At 48.9% G+C, this 22,548-nt stretch overlaps 2 protein-coding genes across 2 annotated transcripts; one reads left to right on the top strand and one right to left on the bottom strand.

The window, feature by feature from the left end:
- The first annotated feature begins 7,906 nt into the window (after window positions 1-7,906).
- Window positions 7,907-15,382, top strand: vwa1 (von Willebrand factor A domain containing 1). The gene is made up of 6 exons (XM_066690537.1): window positions 7,907-8,861; window positions 11,895-12,464; window positions 12,941-13,222; window positions 13,339-13,614; window positions 13,738-14,007; window positions 14,143-15,382. The coding sequence occupies exons 1-6, from the start codon at window positions 8,765-8,767 to the stop codon at window positions 14,181-14,183; spliced, it is 1,536 nt and encodes a 511-aa protein (XP_066546634.1). The 5' UTR covers window positions 7,907-8,764; the 3' UTR covers window positions 14,184-15,382.
- A 426-nt stretch (window positions 15,383-15,808) lies between these two features.
- atad3 (ATPase family AAA domain containing 3) lies at window positions 15,809-20,964 on the bottom strand. The gene is made up of 16 exons (XM_066690536.1): window positions 20,665-20,964; window positions 19,317-19,393; window positions 19,096-19,197; window positions 18,881-18,940; window positions 18,711-18,780; window positions 18,352-18,517; window positions 18,156-18,225; window positions 17,907-18,062; window positions 17,706-17,762; window positions 17,400-17,525; window positions 17,070-17,194; window positions 16,919-16,970; window positions 16,760-16,830; window positions 16,476-16,643; window positions 16,277-16,385; window positions 15,809-16,055 (listed from the first exon to the last, which is right to left on the bottom strand). Exons 1-16 carry the CDS (start codon window positions 20,855-20,857, stop codon window positions 15,870-15,872), a joined length of 1,788 nt encoding a protein of 595 aa, XP_066546633.1. The 5' UTR covers window positions 20,858-20,964; the 3' UTR covers window positions 15,809-15,869.
- Between the last annotated feature and the right edge of the window lie 1,584 nt (window positions 20,965-22,548).

Below are 22,548 nucleotides of genomic sequence, written 5' to 3' on the forward strand. Positions count from 1 at the left end.
GGTTAATGTTGCAATGATCACACACTCTCACACACACACACACACTCACTCACTTTAACACATACACATTCACATACACACATACATACACATATTCACATACACACACAGGTTACTCTGTACAGGATTAACTACAGTCATTGAGTCCTCAGTTAAAGGTGCTGTAGAGCCCCAGTCTGTCCCTGCCGCCCCCTCTGCACTCTGCCCCTCGCCCTGCCTGCGTGACGTTCGCCCCCCCACTCAGCAGGGTGCCTCTTCTCGTTAAGCAATGGCTTAATTAATTGGTTTGTTATCAAAGCCCAACAGCAGAGTCAGGGGCACAAAGGTCTGACACGTAGACACACACAGAGCACAGCACAGACACACATCACACACACAGCACAGCAGACACACAGAGCACAGCAAAGCACAGCACACACACAGCAAAGCACACACACAAAGCACAGCACAGCACAGCACAGTGCACAAACAGAGCACAGCACACACACAGAGCACAGCACACACACAGCACAGTGCACAAACAGAGCACAGCACACACACACAGCACAGCACACACACACAGCACAGCACACACACAGCACAGTGCACAAACAGCACAGCACACACACAGAGCACAAACAGCACAGCACACACACAGAGCACAGCACACACACAGCACAGTGCACAAACAGAGCACAGCACACACACAGCACAGTGCACAAACAGAGCACAGCACACACACAGCACAGTGCACAAACAGAGCACAGCACACACACAGAGCACAGCACACACACAGCACAGTGCACAAACAGAGCACAGCACACACACAGCACAGTGCACAAACAGCACAGCACACACACAGAGCACAGCACAGTGCACAAACAGCACAGCACACACACAGCACACACACAGAGCACAGCACACACACAGCACAGTGCACAAACAGCACAGCACACACACAGCACAGCACACACACAGAGCACAGCACAGCACTCGTATACAGCACAGAACACACAGTACAGTACACACAAACTGAAGAAGATCAACAATCACAGGATGTGTGTATGTGTGTGTGGGGGGATTGTTGTTGATTTGTTGTGATTTGATGTTCTGTCTTCTGTTCCCATAAACCCTGTGGTCTGATATGCTGCTCCCCTGCATTCCCACTCCCCCTCGCTTACCCTGGAAGTTGCTGTGGGAATGCCCGAAGCAGCAGGGTTCCTCTGATGGAATCCATACAAAAGCAGCTGCTGCTGCTCTACCAAGCACAGTAATACAATACAGAAAAAATCTGAAGATACCTTGTCTGCATGTGACTTTTTGTGAAATTAATTACAGTTTTTCCCAATTGTTTACAAACTAAAAGTGGAATTGAGCACAGTGGCCAAAACCTGTAACTCATTTACCAGAACTACTCACCAAATCTGCAATACTACAGGCACATTTTCTGCTTTCCACCCAGATTTGCAATTCTGTAACACGCGTTTGGCAAAACACAACACACAATTCTCTGCATTTGGCACAACCTTCACAACTAAAATCTCTTGTGCGCAAATGAAAAGCAACACTGTTCAACAAGCTAAGCTCAATTACCCATTGATCATCTTCACTCTTCACATGTGCAAACTAACTGTGTAAAGTTCACTTTGCAATCAGATGGATAAAAAGGTGTTTGAAGAACAATGGAAGCAAACTTGGCAGAGAGAGGTAGCAGAAGGGGAAGAGGAAGAGGAAGAGGAAGGAACATCATTGGTCAACACAATTGAGATACCTGGCCAGCACGAGGGAAATGTGACCAATTGCACAGCTAACAATGGGGTCCTCCAACGCTCCACCCTTGAGCCATACAACACTGCCCATCTTCCTTTCCAGAGCAACACACATTACAATCTTTTTCAGCCACAGCAGAGAGCGACAGATGATTCTGAGGAGCACAAGCATGTTCTCATTTGAGACAATGTCAGTTTGCAGTCGGCTGCTCAAGTCCACATGACCATCCCAGGTTTACCCTTCTACATTTTTTTGCAATGGAGATTTTTTTTTCTTGACTGTTATGATTTTGTTTTTATTGCATTTTGGGTTTATAGGGAGGGCTTCAGTATTATTCTGCGTATTGTGTCTCTGTAGTGTCTCGGGATGTAGGCTCCTGAAACAGTTACATGGAGATTTCTGTGTTTTTACCACAGTACACCGCACAACACTTTACTGTGTTTTTACCACAGTACCTCACATACACTTTACTGTGTTTTCACCATCATATCACATATACTTAACCACTTTTGTACTATGTTTTTACCATGATACAACACACTACACTGTACTGTACTGTCGCAGGGGACAAAAGTGTTGCATCCTCATGTTTGGCCCATATTGTATACCTGCTTATCTGACCTCTACACCACTGGTCTGTGTTTGTGTGTGTGCTTGTCAGCGTCCCTGTGTTTCTCAGCCAGTGGGTGTGTGTCCACTTCTTGTTTGCCAATGGCAATATTTACATTTTGAATCAGTTATAAATCAATATTTTTGGATGACATTGGGTCAAAAGATAAGGGAGGAGATTTGATTGTCAGAACGGAATTGTAATGATCATCATCACCATCACTGTGAAACAAAATAAGTGTTTAAGTGACCATGATGGAGACCATGATGGAAATCACAGAGCAGCACAAGATTGTGGAGAGAATCGGCATTAGGGCCATAGGCAATGGCCAGAGGTACCTGTATGACCGTCATAATTCCTCTTCTTCATCTTCTAATTATTATCATTAGTAGTAATAGCAATGCAATGGTGCTTTGAACATGAGGTGTTGTGTATAATGGTGTTGGTGAATAAATACATAAATGAACAGATAATTGGGTGCCAGGCTGTCAGGGCTGCACTCTGGCTCTGCTATTAACCAGCATCACCACCCTCACCTGCTAAGCAATTCACCACGGGAATAAATTAAGTCATCGAGATTTTTGTAATTTATCCTATAGGTTAATCTCCAGCTCTGATGGGGGGGTCTCTGTCTGCCTTTCTTTCTTTCTTTCTTTCCCTCTCCATTATTTTCTTGCCTGATGAAAATTAATTACACCAAAGACTTTATTTAGCTTTTCACTCCCTCTGTCTCTCTCCCCCTCCTTTTCTCTCTCTCTCCCCTTTCTCTCTCTTGACAATTCACATGATGAAAATTACTATAATGGAACCACCTCTATTAACCTGCTCCCTCTCGTCTCCCTCTCTCTCTCTCTCTCTCTCTCTCTCTCTCTCACTCTCTTCATTCCCTTTCCCTCTCTCCTCACTCTCTGCCTCTCTCCATCTGTTTCTCTCTCTGTCACTCACTCTCTCCACCTAACACTCCTGTCTGCTATGTAACAGTACTATATAAAAGCATAATTTAACTTCCCCCTTCTCTCTCAGCTCCAGTGATTACTATGATTGCTGACCCTGCTTTTAACCTTCCTGCAGCTGTATCTCTTCTCCTTCTCTTCACCCCCCCGTCTCTCTCTTGTCCTCTGCTGCATCTAATTGAAGTGCTCTACCAAAGACCCCTCAGTTTGTTCCCCTCCATCTCCCTCGTTCAATTCGCTCCAAATCCTTCTCTCTCTCATTCGCTCTCTCTCACTCGCTCGCTTTGTCCATTTGCTTTTAATCAGGCTATCTCCCTGTCTCTCCACTCCATTTCACTCCACTCTGTTCCCTCGCTCTCTATCTCTGATCAAATTTTGTTGGAACATGAAGTACTACCTTCCCCCTCCCTCTCTGTCCCAGTCTCACCCTGTAACTCTCTCTTCCTCTGACCCTCTCTCTTACACCCCCTCCCTCTCTCCCCCCTCTTCCTTTCCTCTCCTTAATCTCTCTTCCATCTTGACGTTTTTTCACTCCTCCTTTGTACTTTCCGCCCTCCATCTCCCTCTATTTCTATCCTCTTCTTCCCCCTTTCCCTCTCTCCCCCCTCTCTCTCTCTGTTTAACTGTGACCTTTCCCTGGTAGTGCTGCGTACTGCATACACAAGGACAAACTCACACAAAAACACACACACACTCACACATACATATGCATATACTTAAAGGTTCCCTAGCTGATCTGTGTGTAAGTGTGTGAGTGTATGTGTGTGTGTGTGAGTGTGCGTCTTGCAGGTGGTCAGTGCCGAGAGAGACAGTACTGATTCATTACAGAACAGACAGACAGACTGACAACACAACCACAGCCTGACCTGAATGCACTGCACACAGCAACCACCAGAGGGCAATACAAAAATTATCAGCAGTTAGAAACACAGACACCTGAACCTGTCTTTACCTGTCTGTCTGGGAATAATAGATTATGATTGTGTGTGTGTATGAGAGAGAGAGATAGAGAGAGATAGAAAGAGAAAGAGAGAGAGACAGAGAGAGAGAGAGATTAAAGAGCTGTAAAGCTATTTAACTTTTACTTATTTTGTTAGTGTATTGATTGTATTCTCTTTACTGTAGCTGTTAATGCTCTGGCAACACTACTGTAAACTTGTCATGCCAATAAAGCTCATTTTGAATTAGAGTTTGAATTTGTGTGAGTGTCTGAGTGTGTGAGTCTCTTGCCCTATGAGATCACAGTTTCCCACCACCACTACCCGCCCACAAAGATCAAAGGAAGCATTGTTGCAGTCACCTCACACCACCCTGCATAGCAACTACTGCACAGCACAGTACAGAACAGCACTACAGCACCAGCACTACAGCCATACAGCACTCCAGCACATGCCCTATAGCACTACAGCACAGTATACAGAGCACCACACACACACACAGCACATACACACACAGAAGCGGAGACTGATCTACTGGTACTAATAATATAATAATAATAATTGCTTGGGTGAGACAGTTACACCCCACCACACCTCATACCACCATACATAGCGTGACGGTGCCAGAGAGAGAGAGAGAGAGGGAGGGAAACAGGGAGAGAGGGAGAGATAAACAGGGAAAACAGAAAGGTTATTACTACGGTATGAGAGGGAATGCAGAGGGCTGTCAGAGAACTGCTTTACTGACACACACCACCCAGAGGGAGAGAGAGGGGGAGTTGTGGTGGGGGGGTCAGGAATAATATAGTGAAATCAGCAAAATGTACTCCTCACACCCCGCTTGGTAGCGTGTGGGCCCGTTAACAGATCCCGTCAGCACCACATTCCACACACATCTGGAAACACCTGGACAACCGGCACACAGCTGTGGAGCTAATCCTGCAGCACAGACACAAAGAGACAGAGGGTGTCTCTGTGTGACTGTGTGTCAGCATGTGATTGTGTTAGAGTGTGTCAGTGAGTGTGTGATTGTGTCTCCAGAGTGTGTCAGTGTGTGATTGTGTAACAGTGTGTGACTGTATTCACAGTGTTTGGCAGTGTGTTACTGTGTTCACAGTGTGCATCAGTGTGTGATTGTCTTTACAGTGTGTGTGACAGTTTAGTTATCCAGCATTGAGACAGTCAGTCTACACAAACTGTATTCTTAGGGCACATCACATGCGGCGATGGAATATTTTTCAAATTTGGCAGCCAATCAAAGGCAGGAAAAGGAGAACGGAATGTAAATAGACTCCTCCCCTCCACACCTGGTGATTAAAGTGATACCTCAACCACAGAACACCCAGCCAGACACGCACACTCACTCGCTCACTCACACGCACACACTCACTCATACACGCACACACTCATTCACATACACGCACACACTCACACAAACACATGCACACACTCACTCATACACATACACTTACTCATACACGCACACACACGCACACACTCTCTCACATGCACGCACACACTCACAGACACACATGCACTCACTCATGCACTCTCTCTCCCAGCTGTGTTTACAGTGCTCTATGATTCAGTAATATGTGGATTAGCTCACTTACTTTCTCCCTCTCTCTCCCTCACCCCGATTTTCCTGTCTTTTTCTCCTGTCTTCTGCTCATCTCCATGTATCCCCCTCCCCCTTTCTGTCTGTGCTGTGTGTTATTGTAAGTGTCTCCAGATTGTGAGTAGTATTGTCCTGCAGAGAGACAAAGAGGGGGGTGCAGCTGTGAGCGTGTCTGCAGGTGGCGGAGGGCATCCTGGGATAGGGTCTGGGTTTGGGCGGGGGGGCTGTCAGGAGAGGATACAGCACTAGAAGGTGGTGTGCTGTGTCCATACCACACTAAGAGAGAGAGAGAGATGAAAAGAAAGAGAGAGGGAGAGAAAGAGAATGTGGAAGGAGAGAGAGGACGAGAGAGAGACTGACATTTAATCAAACTCTATTTAGTTAAGTGAACACAAGAACACTGAACAAGACAACCCTCACACCCACCCCCCACACACACACACACACAACAAGCACCAGGGGTAGAGGAGCGGGAGATCAGTGTGGAGAGAGCGGGGGGGCGGTGCTTAGGCACCAAGGAATCTTGACAATGTGTTTATTAAACTAAACACTAGGACAGGCCTGCCAGTTCCCAGGAGGGAGAGAAAGAGAGAGAGAGAGAGAGAGAGAGAGAGAGAGAGAGAGGGAGAGTCTCCAGGTGACAGATGGGCGTTCTGGCATTGCTAACCTGTGACGACATTGTACAACACACACACACAGTAACACACACACTGTACAACACACACACACACACTGTACACACTGTACAACACACACACACACACACACTGTACACTCTCAGACAATGAGAGACACAGCCATAGACAGAGAGAGACAGAGGCAGGAAGCCAAAACTAAAATAGAAACCAATTCCTGACAGATCTGTATTCACTCCCAGGTGTGTTCCTGTATGTGTCGGGGGGGGTGTTCCTGTGGGGGGTTGCTCCTGCGTCATGGAGACATCCGGACCCTGCTGTCTCTCCTAGAGACTTTGTCACACTGTCCCCCCCTTCTCTCTCTTTGTCTCTTTCTGTGTGTGTGTGTGCGTGTCTCTGTGTCTGTTCTCCTCTGTCCCTGTCTCTCCCTCCTTCTTTCTCTTTCTCTCCTGCTCACTCCCTCCCCGAGAAAGGGGGAGAGATTTTAGAATGGAGAAAGTGCGCAATGCAAAAGGAGAGTGTTAAATTCTCTCTCCCTCCCTCGTTCCCTCTCCCTCTCTCTCTCTCTCTCTCTCTCTCTCTCTCTCTCTCTCTCTCTCTCTCTCTCTCTCTCTCTCCCTCCTCAAGGAAAAACTGGGAAGCAGGAATCTCAGGAACACAATGACATCATCCAAGAACGCAATGACTGACAGGCTGAGAGAGGATGTGGGGGGGCAGGTCTGGACAGGTACTGCAAGACAGAGAGGCTGAGACAACTGACTGACTGAAGACAAGAAAAGCAGGGGTTTAGAGATATCCATAGAAGAGTTGAGCTGTAGGGAAGGCGGGACAGAGAAGGCGAGAGGGACAGAGGAATGCAGTGAGAGAGAGCGGGAAGGAATGATGGAGAGGGAACGAGGTATAGAGAAGGAGATAGAGAGAGAGAGGGGGAAAGAGGCAGATGGAAAGATGGAGAGAGGGAGGGATGCCGTCAGTGTGTCCAGGGCAGCAGTGGGATGATGTCACTGCTCTGGCTGTCCCTGGGAGACTCGGCCCTGCCAGCAACACTGAGCTGAGCTGGACTGAGCTGGAACCCTTTGAAACAGGGAGAGAGAGGGGAGAGAGGGAGAGGGGGAGGGCGAGAGCGAGAGAGAGCCTGGGGCCTGTAGCCTGCAGACCCAACCTCACCCCCCAAAAGGGAGAGAGGGACAAGAGGAGGGAGAAAGAGAGGGGGGGGAGTGTGAAAACAACATATTTTCCTCTGCAAATAAAGCCTCTTGAATTGGAGCAGAGCGGTTGAGAGGGAGTGAGGGAGAGAAAGATAGAGAGAACCAGGCCTGGCCTCTCCCAGCAGTGACAGGGTGCAGGCTGCTCCCAGAGCGTCTCTCCCTCCCTCCCTCCCTCCCTCTGTTTATAACTGTTCCGTGATTCATCGTCTCTCTCTCTCTCCTCTCCTCTCAGACCAGTAGCTCTGGCACAGTCTCTCACACTACACACTGTCCCAGCTGAGGGCAGAAACAGTGAGTTTTGACAGATCGAGTGTCTTAAGTAATCAGTGTACTTCGCACCCCCCACCTCCGCCTCATTCATTCTCTCCTCTCCTCCGTCTGTACCTGCCGCTCGGCGCCGGCGCAGCTTCCTTATTAGTCCAGGTCGCGGGCACGCCGCGTCTTCACACAACAACAACACGAGACGGGCCGGGCAGCACGCCAGAGAGAGAGAGAGAGAGAGAGAGAGAGAGAGAGAGAGAGAGAGAGAGAGAGAGAGAGAGAGAGAGAGAGAGACTTGGAAGGACACTTGGTCGGAGGATCAGTAGCGGGAGCAGTACAGTAGCTGCCTTGTTGCTTCGAAGGGGAGACAACCACATTTCACCGACCTGAGAAAGAAGGAGAGAGAGGCAGTGTGGAAAGAAAAAGTGGAGGAGGAAGACAGAACTCCGGAGAAAGAAAGAAAGACTGACCCGAGCCTCAGACTGACTGGGTCCTGCGCTCAGACTAACTCAACAGGTGTCTGCCAGTCGGACATTAGGAAGAAGAAAACAAACCATAAAACCTCTTCTAGAAGCAGCGCACAGATCGCGCCTCCTCTTCTCTCTCTCTTTAAAGTTTATTCCCGTGGAAGTTATTTCTGAACGGCGGCGGGTCCTTCTTCGTCCCCCCGGGATCGTGTGCTGTGCCCCGGCGCCTGAAGAGACGCTGCCTGTCAGAGCGCCGACACACCCCTTAGCTTCGGCGTGGAAGAACACCATTAATTAGTTATTCCAATTAATTTAATTAATCGAGATGCAGCCCCGGGGGCTCCGGCTGTGGCTGTGGCTGTGGGGCTGTGTGGGGCTGCGGCTGGCGGCCCCGCAGGATGCGGAAGGTGTACCTGAGCCAGGTGAGGCTGGGAGGGGAGGGGTGACCGGTGCAGGTAACTGACAGTCGGTCTGCTGCGAAAACAGACACTGCTTTTGATGATGATGATGATGATGATGACTACTGGAATTTAAAGTATCTGATGATGCTCTGTCTGCATGATCTATTATTGGATATGTATTAATGTATGACAGTATGCAGGTTAATATCAGTGAGAGTTTGTAATGGAAGTAGCAGCAGTAGAATTGAGGTTAGGAGTGGTGTGCATCAGGAACAGTGTGTGAAAGTAAGTAGGTTTGTAGCTGTAGTATAATAGAAGGTATGTGTGTGTTCATGATAGTATGTATGTTAGTATAAATATATGTAATAATAATAATTATCATTATTATTTATACTGATCATACAATTGAAATAACCCTCATGAGTAAATAAGCTATGTATCATAACCCCTCTATAATATGCAAATACGAGCCCAGTAAGGAAAAGTAATATACAACCAAAAGCAAAAAATGCCATTCGGGACCAAAAAGTGTATCAGAGTAGCATCGGCATGTATTACAGGATATATTAGATAAATATCGGCCTTGTGTTGTTGCCAACCATGTTGTGTTGCAGTCAGTTGTTAAGCCCTGGACCAGTTCTGTCCCTGGTTGTTGCCGTGATTAAAATCCAAACAGTGATGCCACAGTGATGGTGCAGTGTCTGTGCTGCTGTGTAAGTCAGCATTTTGTTAGTGTGTAGGTTACAATCTGTTAATGTTTCATGGTTTGGGATCAGTGAGGAAAAGAGTGTGTGTGTGTTCAGTGTGTCCCCACTCCACTATAGTTTATAGTGTGTGTGTGTGCGTGTGCAGTGTCCACACTCCACTATAGTGTATAGTGTGTGTGTGTGTGTGTGTGTGTGTGTGTGCAGTGTCCGCACTCCACTATAGTTTATACAGTGTGTGTGTGTTCAGTGTGTCCCCACTCCACTATAGTGTATAGTGTGTGTGTGTGCAGTGTCCACACTCCACTATAGTGTATAGTGTGTGTGTGTGTGCAGTGTGTCCCCACTCCACTATAGTGTATAGTGTGTGTGTGTGTGTGTGTGCAGTGTCCACACTCCACTATAGTGTATAGTGTGTGTGTGTGTGCAGTGTGTCCCCACTCCACTATAGTGTATAGTGTGTGTGTGTGCAGTGTCCACACTCCACTATAGTGTATAGTGTGTGTGTGTGTGTGTGCAGTGTCCACACTCCACTATAGTGTATAGTGTGTGTGTGCGTGTGCAGTGTCCCCACTCCACTATAGTGTATAGTGTGTGTGTGTGTGTGTGTGCAGTGTCCGCACTCCACTATAGTTTATACAGTGTGTGTGTGTTCAGTGTGTCCCCACTCCACTATAGTGTATAGTGTGTGTGTGTGTGTGTGCAGTGTCCACACTCCACTATAGTTTATACAGTGTGTGTTTTCAGTGGCCCCACTCCATTATAGTGTATACATTATGTGTGTGTGTACAATGTGGCGCCACTTCATTATAGTACTGTATACAGTATACAGACATTACTGCTGTGACTATGAATGAATGACTCATTAACTCAGTAGGAGAACTGGGTTATTCATTAACACTGTGTCCAGCCAAGTGCACTGACAAGCACAATGGGACTGGACTAAACTAGACTAGACTAGACTAGACTAGACAGCTCAACACTGTTGTATAGCATTGGTTTGGACTTTACTCCACTGTACTATACGTATATGCCACTGTATTGTACTACTACACTGTACAATACTGACTGCACTAGAGCATCTATATGCCACTTTGCCGTACACTATACTGCATGCTGCTTTACAGAGCGGTGTATGGTGCTGTATGGTACTATATTGTATTGCAGTGTATTGAACTGTATTGTGCAGGGCTCCACAATGCTGTATTGTGCATGGCTGTGTGGCCGCAGTGTGCTGTACAATGCAGCTTTGAGCAGAGCTGCGCTACAGGGAACCAGGGGCTGGTCTGGGCCTGTCTATTGCCGGGCTGTCGGAGAGGTCAGCCCATTGAGGGACCGATTCCTGACAGGACTGCTCTCTCTCACTCTCTAATGCAGACTGCCTCTCTCTCACTATCGAATGCACACTCTCTCACTCACATACTCTCCCTCACATTCACACAATCACACACACACTCTTCCTCAGCTGTATGCACTAGCACACAGTGCCTCTCTCCCTCCCTCCTTCCTGCTGCCCTGCATCAGAGTGGGGGGGCAGCGTCATGACTGATGTTACAGCGCAAGCAGTAAACCATCTAAACACAAACACAACTGTACTGTCTGCCTCATTTGAGAAAAATGTATGTGTGCTGTTACTAAGGACCAGTGCTGGAGACCCTGCTGTACTGTACTGTACTGTACTGTGTCTCTCCAGGACCAGGGCTGGAGACCCCTTGGACACTTTGTTGCTGACACACACATACACGTAACACATGCACCTTGACACACACTCCCACCCTAATCCACACAATCTCTCTCTCTCTTTCTCTTTCTCTCTCTTTCCATCAGTCAGTATTCCTGGCATCAGTGTATTTCTCAGTTTGGAATCCTGTGCCGCAGTTTTCCTGGGATTTATTGTTCTTATATAAAGTTTAATGATTCGCTGACGCCGATATTCCAGGGCGGGGTGGAGGGGTGTCTCTGGAGAGACTGCTTTACAGAGCTGCAGTTTCTTGCTACCTCTCAGTCTCTCAAGTCAGTCTGTCATAGTGTGGATTGTATTGCAGCACAATAATGGCTTCACACAGCTAATGGTTTTTCCAATGCACAAAAAAATACAGAAATCGACACAACTCTTTAGTGCAAACGCTCTCTCTCCTGTATATTTTGCTTCAGCTCTTTATCAACATCTCATTCATCCCCTTTCTGTATCATCAGTGCATCTGTCTGCCGTTATCACTCCATCTCTCCCTGTATTGCTCCATTTCTTACTCACCGTGCCTCTCTGTATCACTGTTGTGTCTGGTGTCAGTGTCCAGTCCAATCCAACACATTTTCATATTATTTGTCTCTTATTCCCCCCCCCCCTCAGGGTGCTGTGAGGGGGAGCTGCTGTTCCTGGTTGACTCCTCAGGCAGTGTGTCGTCCTATGAGTTCTTACGCCTGCGGTCCTTCTTGGGGGAGCTGATGAGCCCCTTCCAGCTGGGCGGGAAGGGGCCGGGAGTCGGTGGAGTCCGTGTGGGGTTGGTGCAGGTGGGCACAGAGCCACGACTGGAGTTTGGACTAGACGAACATGCTGACCAGGCCAGCCTGCAGAGGGCGATAGCGGCACTGGAGCAGCTGGGCGGAGACACTAACACCGCCAGCGCTCTGGAATTGGTCTGGGAACGCGTGCTGGCCCCGGGGTGGGGCCCAGGGAAGGCGCGGCAAGGGCTGCCCCGCGTGCTGGTGTGGCTAACGGATGGAGTGCTGTCCGACCCTGTGCTAAAGCCCATGGCCAGGCTGCGTGAGGACGGCGTGGCCGTGCTGGCTGTCTCCACTGGACACGGAAACTACCAGTACCTCAGCAGTGTGGTCACCCCCCCCTCACATCGCCACCTCTACTTCATTGACATTGACCACATGTCCATTATCACTGCAGAGCTGCGGCAGGCAATCATAGGTTAGCACTGCGGGGGACGACTGGGGGACAGGTACTGGGCTGGAATAGAGGGCGACAGAGAGAGGGAGACACTGTAACCAGATAGAGGGCTATTAATAAAGGGAATTTCTCTTTGGCCCCAGGGTGTGAGACTGGGGTATTTATAGAGGGAAACTCATGGCAGGATAGAGTAACACAAGACTGTTACATACACAATCGCACAATAACACAAGACACACACACACTGACTCATACTAACACAAGACATATCCACACACTGACTCACAGACGGTAATAAGCACACAGTGACCTATAGACACTCTGAGGCAGAATGACAGTGCACTGCTGCCCTCACATGGAGTCAGTGTGTAATTCATTGCAGTTTGGATTGTACTGCGAGTGGTCAGTGCAGTGATTATCTGTATTAACTCCTCTCCCTTTTCACACCTCTTTCTCCCTCCTTTCTTCTATCTATCCCTCTGTCTCCCCCCTCTCAGACCTGTTGCGAGTGGCACGTCTGTGGGTGACGGACGTGGGGCAGCACAGTGCTGTGCTGCAGTGGCATCCGGTTCTAGAGGGTGAGGGTGGGTTTTACCAGGTGCTGGTGGAGCAGCAGGGGGGCCTGTCGGGGTCACAGCGCACCCTGACTCTAGACGCAGACGCCAGCTCCGTCCAGCTGACTGACCTGCAGCCAGACACAATCTACAGTGCCACCCTCATCCCCGAGAGCAACCAGCGCTACCACCCCCCCCTCAACACCACCTTCACCACACTGTCTGGTAAGACGTTTAGGGAGAGGGGGAAAGGGAACAGGACGAGCAAGAAAGGGGGAGTTGAAGAGCAGCATGCAGCAGTCTGATTAATAAACTGTGTCTTTCTACCCCCCTCCTCACAGAGGAGCTCAGTCCAGTCTGGGTACAGGTGTCAGAGTCCAGCCCACACAGTGTGCAGCTGAGCTGGGGACCGGTGCAGCCCGGCTCAGTGCAGAGGTACCAGGTGCAGTACAGCACGCTGCCCCGTGGGGAGGTCCGGACCGTGGAATTGGACCCACTCCAGAACCATACTGTACTAACGGACCTGCAGCCCGACGCACAGTACCTGGTGACTGTGAGCGCAATGCACAACTCTGGCCAGGAGAGGGCACTGTCAGTCAAGGCCTGCACACAGGAGGGTGAGGGAGAGTGTTTCTGAATGTCTTTCTTTCTCTTCAACTCTCTCTGTATAGTCATCTACACATCTTTTTCCCTCCTTTTCTCTCTCCATTGGTAATTCTCTCTCTCTCTCTCTCTCTCAGTGCTCCCCGCCCTGTCAGACTTGCAGTTGACCCCAGTTGGGGTGGATGCGGTCCGTGTGTCTTGGCGGGGGGGTGAAGGGGGGGTGCGTGGCTACTGGCTGAGCTGGGAGACAGAGTACCTGCCCGGCCCCCCTTCCTCCCGCCTCCTGCCCCCAAACTCCCTGTCCACCTTGCTAAGTGACCTGCCCCCCCACACCCGCGTCTGTGTCTCCCCTGTGTATAAAAGTGCCCGTGGACAGGGGCTATGCTGCACTGCAAACCTAGACACAGGTAAACACACCTGGATACGTGTAAACACACCTCCTGCACACCTGGACACACTTAAACACACCTCCTGCACACCTGGACACACGTAAACACACCTCCTGCACACCTGTTTACCCGTGTCTCTCCCCCTTCTCTCAGACTCTGTGCCCTGGGGCTTCAGAACTCACACCAATCCCTGACCAGAGAGCAGAACTGAGAGATCAAGGCAGAGAGAGGGGAGGAGGCGAAGGAGCGAGGGAGTAAGGGAGGGGGGAGAAGACTGTACCTGAACAGATGAGGACCCCCCCACCCAATCCACCACTGTGGAGCAGAGACCAACACTGCCTGATGCCAGCATACTGAACACTGCAGCACAGCACTCTGACAGTCTCATGTTACCACAGCTGCTACTGCCATAACAGCCATAGCTTCAGCCTCTACTCCATTGCAACTACAACCACTACTACGGGTAATCCACTCCAATACAACTACAACCACTACTATGGTTAATCTACTCCAATACAACTACAGCTATAACTAAAGTTGCTTACTAGTTATTATTTTTATTTCTTGGCAGACTAGTTAGTTACCACAAGAACTACAGCTACAACATGGTTCCCTGTATGGTGCCTTTCTCTGTCACTTCCTGTTCTGTCACACAGCCAAAAATAAATAAAACATGTTCTAATGGGCTATCGTAACTGTTCAGTAGCACAGCCACATGGCAATAAGCAGGGACAATTATTACAGTGCTGCTATGATAGCATGAGAATAGTTCAACAGCAATGTTACAATAGAGGACTGTAGATAGTCCTTTTACACTAGGAGCTTACAGCACAACAGTACAGTTTAATAGAGTAGTGTTGTTAAAGTAGGGCCCTGTATGAAGAGTACCAGACAGTCTGTTACAACAGCAGACTACAGTAGAATAGTGCTGTTACAGTGAAGGGAAGACACCGTGACACAGAGACAATCACACACATGCAGCGCTCCCCTGCTCAGTGAAATCTGGGGCTTTTCTTGTTTGAGGTCTGGTCCCTCTGCCCTTTGACAGTACAGGCACAGGGTACTGATGCAGATGACAGTATTAGTTATGTACAGAGCCAAAATGGCTGCCACAGGTCCTGCAGTCTCCTGAAGCTAAAATCACTGCCCTCTGGTGGCTATCTTGTGTATTGCATTTCTGCCCTTGACCATTAACCCTTTAAGGGACTAAAGCACAAAAGGTGAGCTTTCACATTTTACACTAATGAGTTCCATCTATATAAATATATAAAAATATATATATATAAATAAGTGACTGATATTTTTCTCTCTTCTCCAAAAGCAGATTATTTTATTTTGTATTGTAATGGTGCTGTACAGCACATCTGTCACATTATTAAAGAGTAAAACTATCCATCAGCCCAGTTGTCGTTTCTGTAGCAGTTGAGGGTGTCAATCACAGGCCACTGTACCTCTGTTTATAGCCTCTTCATTTAAAAAGTTTATTAAATAGCCCATGGCTTTCCCTCTGACCATATCACTCTCCGTCTTGGTCCACCTCTCCTCCTTTCTGTCCCCACTCCTCTCTCTGTCTCCACCTCAGTCGGAGACAAACAGGACTTTTGTAATGCAGCATCTCAGATATTCCTCACAGCGCTGTGTCCCATGCTGCTCTCTGCTGCCACAATCACTCCTAGTGGACTGTGGAAGCATTACAACACTGAAACACACAACCATCACTCACACTGCTGACCTCGGCCCTGAGAGAGCAGTGTCCCAGTCCATTTCCTCAGATCGCGTCTCTGTCTCTCAGCATCAATAACCACACGCTGCAGACACATTTTCACACGGCTCTGTGTTTAATCCCTTCCCTCCCCTCCCTTCCCTTTTCCCTTCCCCTGTCAGACTAGGGTTCCCTCTGGCAGCGGGGGGGTGAAGCCAGGCTTGCCTCCAGCCTCACCGCCCCCCATAACACGCTCCCTCTGCAGCCAGTCCATCTTCTGCTGGTGCTGACGGACGGCATCAGAAACACGCGCGTCAATCATCGCCTCAGACAGAACTCCATCCTCCGAGGAGTACGCAGCCGCCTGCGGGGGAGCAGGACAGAGAATGATACAATTTTTAAAATCTCGACATATGATGGTACCATGACCAGTGTTCATTCACAGTGATCAGACAGACAGAGAGACACAGATGTTAACTTCATCAGTGAGAGTGAGAAAGTCAGAAAAATTAACAGAGAGAGACCGAAGAGAGACACAGACAGACAGAATCAGACAGTTCAGGAGAAACAGCCACGTGGACAGACCTGCCAGGCCACGCCCAGTTTGGAGATCTCACGGCCGGACATGCCCTCGGTCAGCTGAGCAATCTCTGAGCACTTCTTGCCATAGTCGAACTGCGCCACCTTCAGCCGCCTGCAGGGAGAAACGGAGATACAATGTCAGTCAGAGAGTCAATGCATCACTATCTCACTGTCTCGGTGTCTCCGTGGTCAGTGGACTCACTGTTTGCCCTGTGCTGCTGGCTGCAAGACGTAGCGGTCAAAGTAGAGCCTGACCAGCCGCTCGCGCTCATCTGGCCCCGGCAGGGCGAAGTTGACGATCTCATCAATGCGGTCATTGATTGCCCAGTCGAACTGCTCAGGCTGATTACTGGCCAGGACCAGCATGAACCTGAGAGAGTGAGAGAGAGAGAGAGCGAGCAGAGGTTTAAATCTAATTAATTATGTAAACAACAAAAAAATGTCAATTGTTATCAGTAATAGGGTGATAGACAGACAGATACTCACTTGTTGCTCTGCTCTCCAGTTCTGTACAGGAATGCATTGAGAGTGGCTCGAAGATCCTCACTGATTTTCTCCTGCAATACACACAATACACTGGTCAGTACGCACTGGCACACTGGTCAATACAGGCACACACACTCAGGGCAGTGGCGTCTCTCTCACCGTGGATCTCTTGCGTAGGAATGCATCAGCTTCATCTACAAACAGCAGGAGTCTGAGAACGATAGGGGAGACAGGGAGAGGGAAACATTATACAGAATGAACTGCAGAGCATGGTGTTGCAGAGCGCGGTGCCATGTGGCAGAGTGCGTACCCACGGCGGCTGGTCCCGGCCCAGTCGAACACTTTGTGCATGGCGGTGACTCCGTCTCGGCCCATCGGTGCCACATCGCCCCCCGTCATGATGGCGTAGTCCATCCCAGAATGCATTGCCAATTTCTGCACAAGGTAAAGGCAGATGTAGTAAATATATCTCTATCTATAAATGCTTTGGCAACACCTGTGTCAATTTATCATGCCAAAAAGGCTCCTTTTGAATTTGAATCCGAAAGAGAGACAAATACAGAAAGAATCTCAGACAGACAGGGACAGAAGAGAGAGAGAAAAAGAGGGGAGACTGAAGGGCCTGGCGGTTCCGACCCACCTTAGCGAACAGTGTCTTGCCGGTGCCAGGTGGTCCGTACATCAGGATGTTCCGGTACAGCCCGTGGTTCTGACGGGTGTTCCGCGTGGCTATGGCAATGTCCCGCACACGCTCCTCCAGTACCGGCTGCCAGGACAGACGGACACAGAGATACAGACGGTGAGGTGGGACAGCAGAGTTGGTATGGTGTGTTGGCTGTGTGATTGTAGTCAGAGGGTCCAGTTTGTGTGTATTGTATAATGTGGTGTGAAGTGTGTATGTATTGGTGTGTAGTGTGTGTCCACGCATCGTTGTATAGATACTCACACTGAGCACCACCCCCTCCAGAGCATCCTGAGGTTTACTGGCCAGACGCCTGCCCACCTGAGAGACAGAGAAGGGGAGAAACAAAAGTGTGGGGGAGGGAAAGACGGGAGATTGCAGTGAGTTACACAGAGGTGTGCAGGTGCAATGGAAATAGCTACTTCATAGAGAAACCAGTTGAGACACAGGCCACTTGTCCCCCACCTTGACTGGGTGCTTGATGGCCTCCGCCACAGTGATGCGTGACGTCTCGCGCACCAGGGAAGGCTTGCCCAGCCGTGCTTCGATATAGCGCCCTGCCACCGACGTTGCATTCCGTGCAGAGTACACTCCCACTGCCAGCAATGTCAGCCCAGCCACCTGGGACACACAGAGCAGATTAATCACTATCACTCATTGAGTGTTTCAGTATAGCTGCAGTCAGTGTCAGTGCGTCGATGTGTCAGTCCTCACCGTGGCTGTGACTTTATCCCAGTCTGACACAAAGGCACGGAACCCCTCTCCAAACACCGCCCCCGCCGTCCTGACACACACACACACAGTTTTGTTTATTTACTTGGCCAAAGCACACATTGTCCATCTCCTTCCATCCACCTCCTACCATATCCCCCACTGCCTCTCCCCTCCCTTCTCCTTCTCCCCCTCTCACCGTATGGACTCCAGTACTGTCTGTCTGTGCTCAGCAGCGCGTAGGCGGATGTTTTCTCGGTTGATGTCGGCATTCTCCCGCTCCACGCGGCCCCGTGCTCGCGCCTCTGCCTCCACGCGCTGCAGCTCCCCCCGCTGGCGCAGCTCCATCTCATGCTCGATCGTTGCTGTGTACAGACACACAGCTCAGACAGACACACGTACAGGCCAGTTCCTGAGCATTGGACATGTTGAATGATGCCAATAACATTTTTTTTTTTTTAAAAGAGACAGACAGACATGGCTCTCAGACACAGAGAGAGAGAGAGTGTGTGCTCTGACAGAAAGACAGTACAGACAGATGGAGAGACAGCTCTGTACCTTTCCTCATGGCTTCCTGTTTCTGGACAGACTCTTCCTGTTTCCGCAGGTTCTCTTCGTTCAGCATTTGCTATGGAAACACAAACTGGCAGTAATACTGACGCACAGACAGACAGACAGACAGACAGACAGATGGAATTAGGCATACAGATTCCCTCCCCTGCCCTCACCTGTTGTCTCAGCTGCTCCTCATATCGCTGCCTGGCCAGCTTGTCCTGGTACTGTGCCCTCTGGGAGAGAAAGAGAAAGTAATCATTTACTCACAGTCCCCACAGTGGCTTCAGACCTCTGACCCCACCACTAGGTAACCAAAAACATCACCACACCCTCTACTCTTCTTCACCCCCTCCTCCTCCCACTGACTCCCTCCCACCCTCTCACTCACAGCTTGGTGCTGTCTGCTCTCTTCTGCAATTGTTTTCCGTCTCTCCTCCCCCTGGATGCGTATCTGTTCTCCCTTCAGCTGCTCCAGCGCTGCCTCATACTCCTGACAAGCAGAGAGATGGGCAGAAAAGAGACAGGGAGAGGGTTCATACATTAACAGATCAGACATGCCGACAGACAAACAGACGCAACACACAGACCGACAGGCAGATGCAGACAGACCTTCAGCTTGCCCTGGTGCTCCAGCTGCACAGTCTGCTCCTGCAGACGGGCCAGGTCCAAGGCCTCCTTTGCATGGCCTGCAGGGGGCAACAACGCATCACACACTGCACAACAACCTGCACTATACAAATTACAACACTGCGAAACACTGTACATACTGCACTGCACAGCACAGCACACACACTCATTGGGGGTGACACTGACTTGACCAATATTATTACCCGATTTCTTAGCAGACACCCTTATCCAGGGTGACTTACAATTTTTACAACATATCACATTATTTTTTTTGACATTTGTACCCATTTATACAGCTTGGTATTTACTGGCGCAATCTAGGTAAAGTACCTTGCTCAAGGGTACAACAGCTGGGATTGAACCCACAACCCTCCCAGAGTCCAGAGCCCTAACCATTACTCCACACTACCACCTTAGCCTGAACAAGTACTGTGAGGGAGGGCAAGAGGGCGAGAATGAAAACAGAAATGGCACAAAGACACTCTACAACTACATAAGCTGGAGTGTCACCGCAGCCTGCAGATGACTACAGCCTGGATCAGTATCTGAGCACAGTAAAGGGCTGCAAACAGACACAGATCCTGAACCAGTACAGACTGCGCTGCCCAGCCTGGGGACAGAGACGCACTGTCTTGCTGGGGGCAACAGCACAGATAGCAGTGCAATACCTCACCGTCTGCCACACACTAAGAGAGGCAAGCAGCCCTTTGGGCCGTGACAGACTATGTATACTGTGTATACAAACAATTTTATATAAAGTGTCTGTAAATAGATGTTACAACCTGAAATGTTTAACTCCTGTATTTCTTGTTCCCAATGCCCTGTTCGCGGGCACTGGCCATACCTGTGAGCACTTTTGCAACACCAATGTCAAGAAGTCATGTAAATAAAGCTTTCTTGAATTGAACTGAATCAGGGGGGTGGAAAGAAAGAGACCGGGAGAGGGAGGAGCGGGTTGTGCGTTTTGTGTTGTGTTATGTGGTCTAGTATGACCTTTGAACCCATAACCTTCACAGCAAAAACTCACACGCTGTTAAATTTACCATCAAACGAGCTTTACCGCTTCTCCAATAAAATGTCACCAAAGCACTTCAACAGCATTAACATCGATAACAGAGACACTTAAACAACCTTCATTCCCGCTCCCGAGCAGAATACCCGACCTACACTCGCTCCCTGTCATCCCCTCACTCAGTTATTCATTCATTCATTCATTCTGGTGCTGGAGTCGGAGCCGGCCTGCTCTTTCTCCGCAATCCCTCCGCTCGGCTCTCCCCCTCTGCTGCGCTCACAGGCCCAGCCGAACTGGGGCCTGCCGCTCGGTACTCACGGGACTGGTCCAGCTCCCGGGCCGCTCGGGCCGCCCGCTCCAGTCCGGTGGGGTCGAAATTGCTCCATTTGTCCTTGGGTTTATCCCCCCCGCTCCCTCCGGATCCCCCGGCCGGTGGCGGGGGGGGAGGAGGTACCGGCAGGTCCGGGGGCGGGCTGGGCTGCCCTTTATTCAGACCGAATAGCCAGGACATGGTGTGGCGGTTGGATGGGTCAGCACGGTTCTGGCTGTCCAGGAGTCCAGGCGGACAGAGCGGCTCCCACACTACAGAAACACGCGTGTCACTCAAAAGTCCTCTGCGCAGCCGCCTCTCGGAGAAGGCAGAGCCGCCCCTCGCACAGGATTCGCCATCCTGATTGGCTGACACTACATAGGCCCATTTCCTATTGGTTAATGTTGACTAAAGGTCACATGTTCAACCACAACTACACCAGGCTGAAGCAGGGGACGGTGGCTGCAGGGAGACAAACACAGTCTGTTTTCAACCCTCGAAAAAGCAAAAGCGAGGTTACATCACACATTTACACATCAGACAGTCACAACTGCTCCATTGCATCGGATTGCGAGTGGGGGAGTGGTTAGGGAATGACAATATGGCACACACACAGACCTACTGTTATTCCTACTACAGCTATATATAACCTTCACAAGTGACACCTCATGTGTTCATGTAGAAAGCCCTGCCATTCAATATACCAAACTCCAAACACTATAATGTAACATTATTAACAAGGTGCTCAAGATGCAAACACTATTAAACGAATTGTTCAACGAGCATCAGAACTTCGTCATGAATAAAAAGTGTTTTGAAATATCACTTTTTTGCAGCCATCAACCACCATGGTGTCCTCCGCTACCATATAGCACCTTTGGCACATATAACACAGGCCATCTGTTCACATTCCTTAATGGTCTACGGGATGCTCTGTTCCAACAGGAGCAAAGGGAGCCATGTCACTTTCCACCACACTGCTATAGTCTGTAACTGGTTCAATGATAACCCAACAGTCTCCAATCTGTTTCTTCCACCCTACTAACCATTCCTTAACCCCATAGAGGAGTTTTTCTCAGCATGGCAGTGGAAGGCTGTGAAGGAGGCTTGTGGGGTCCTGCCAGAAGTGGATAAGGCATATTTTACCTACAATTAGTTAATATTATCTTAATTTAGTAGAAGTATTTTTAGTTGTGCTACTTTTATTTCCCCAACGTTTCTTGACTGCTAGCAAATTCAGTTGAAATTCTGAAAAGCATAATCAGGAAATTCTGGATTTGTGTATTGTTTGAGCATACTCTCTACATATTTTACACACATTACATTAAATTAATTAAAAAGCATATTTTATAATAGTGTTTTTCATTGATCTCACCTGTATTAAATGGGTGCAGTAGAGTCTATTTATTTGATGCCTTTTATGTGCCATTTGAAGGCAGAGTTTCATTTAGATGAATATTAAATATTAAAATATTTTGAACAGAGAACAGAGTCTGAGACTTCTGAGGTTTGGCCAGTATGGTGTGGGTTTTTGTTATGTGTTTAAAGTTTTGAAAAAATGGAGTATCAATTCAGGGAAAAAAATGGTTGTGAAAAACTGTAATAAAAATAAGACAAGTGTCAAGTGTGTAGGCAGATTGTGGGTGGGGCAGTAATCTGATTTAAGGGACAATGACAAACAAACACATGAATACACATACACACTAACACACTCTCACAGACACACACACACAGACACACACATACACAATGCCCAGAATTCCATCTGCCCTCACTCATTAATAAAGCTGCTGATTATGCTTGTTAATACATTGTCTGTTAATGGCTGTCAAGGCTTCTACATAACGAGGCCCAGAGGGGAGGGGGGTCCACAGGAAACAATTAACAGACGA

The sequence above is a fragment of the Amia ocellicauda genome, chromosome 18 (genome assembly GCF_036373705.1).
Source record: "Amia ocellicauda isolate fAmiCal2 chromosome 18, fAmiCal2.hap1, whole genome shotgun sequence".
Taxonomy (NCBI): domain Eukaryota; kingdom Metazoa; phylum Chordata; class Actinopteri; order Amiiformes; family Amiidae; genus Amia; species Amia ocellicauda.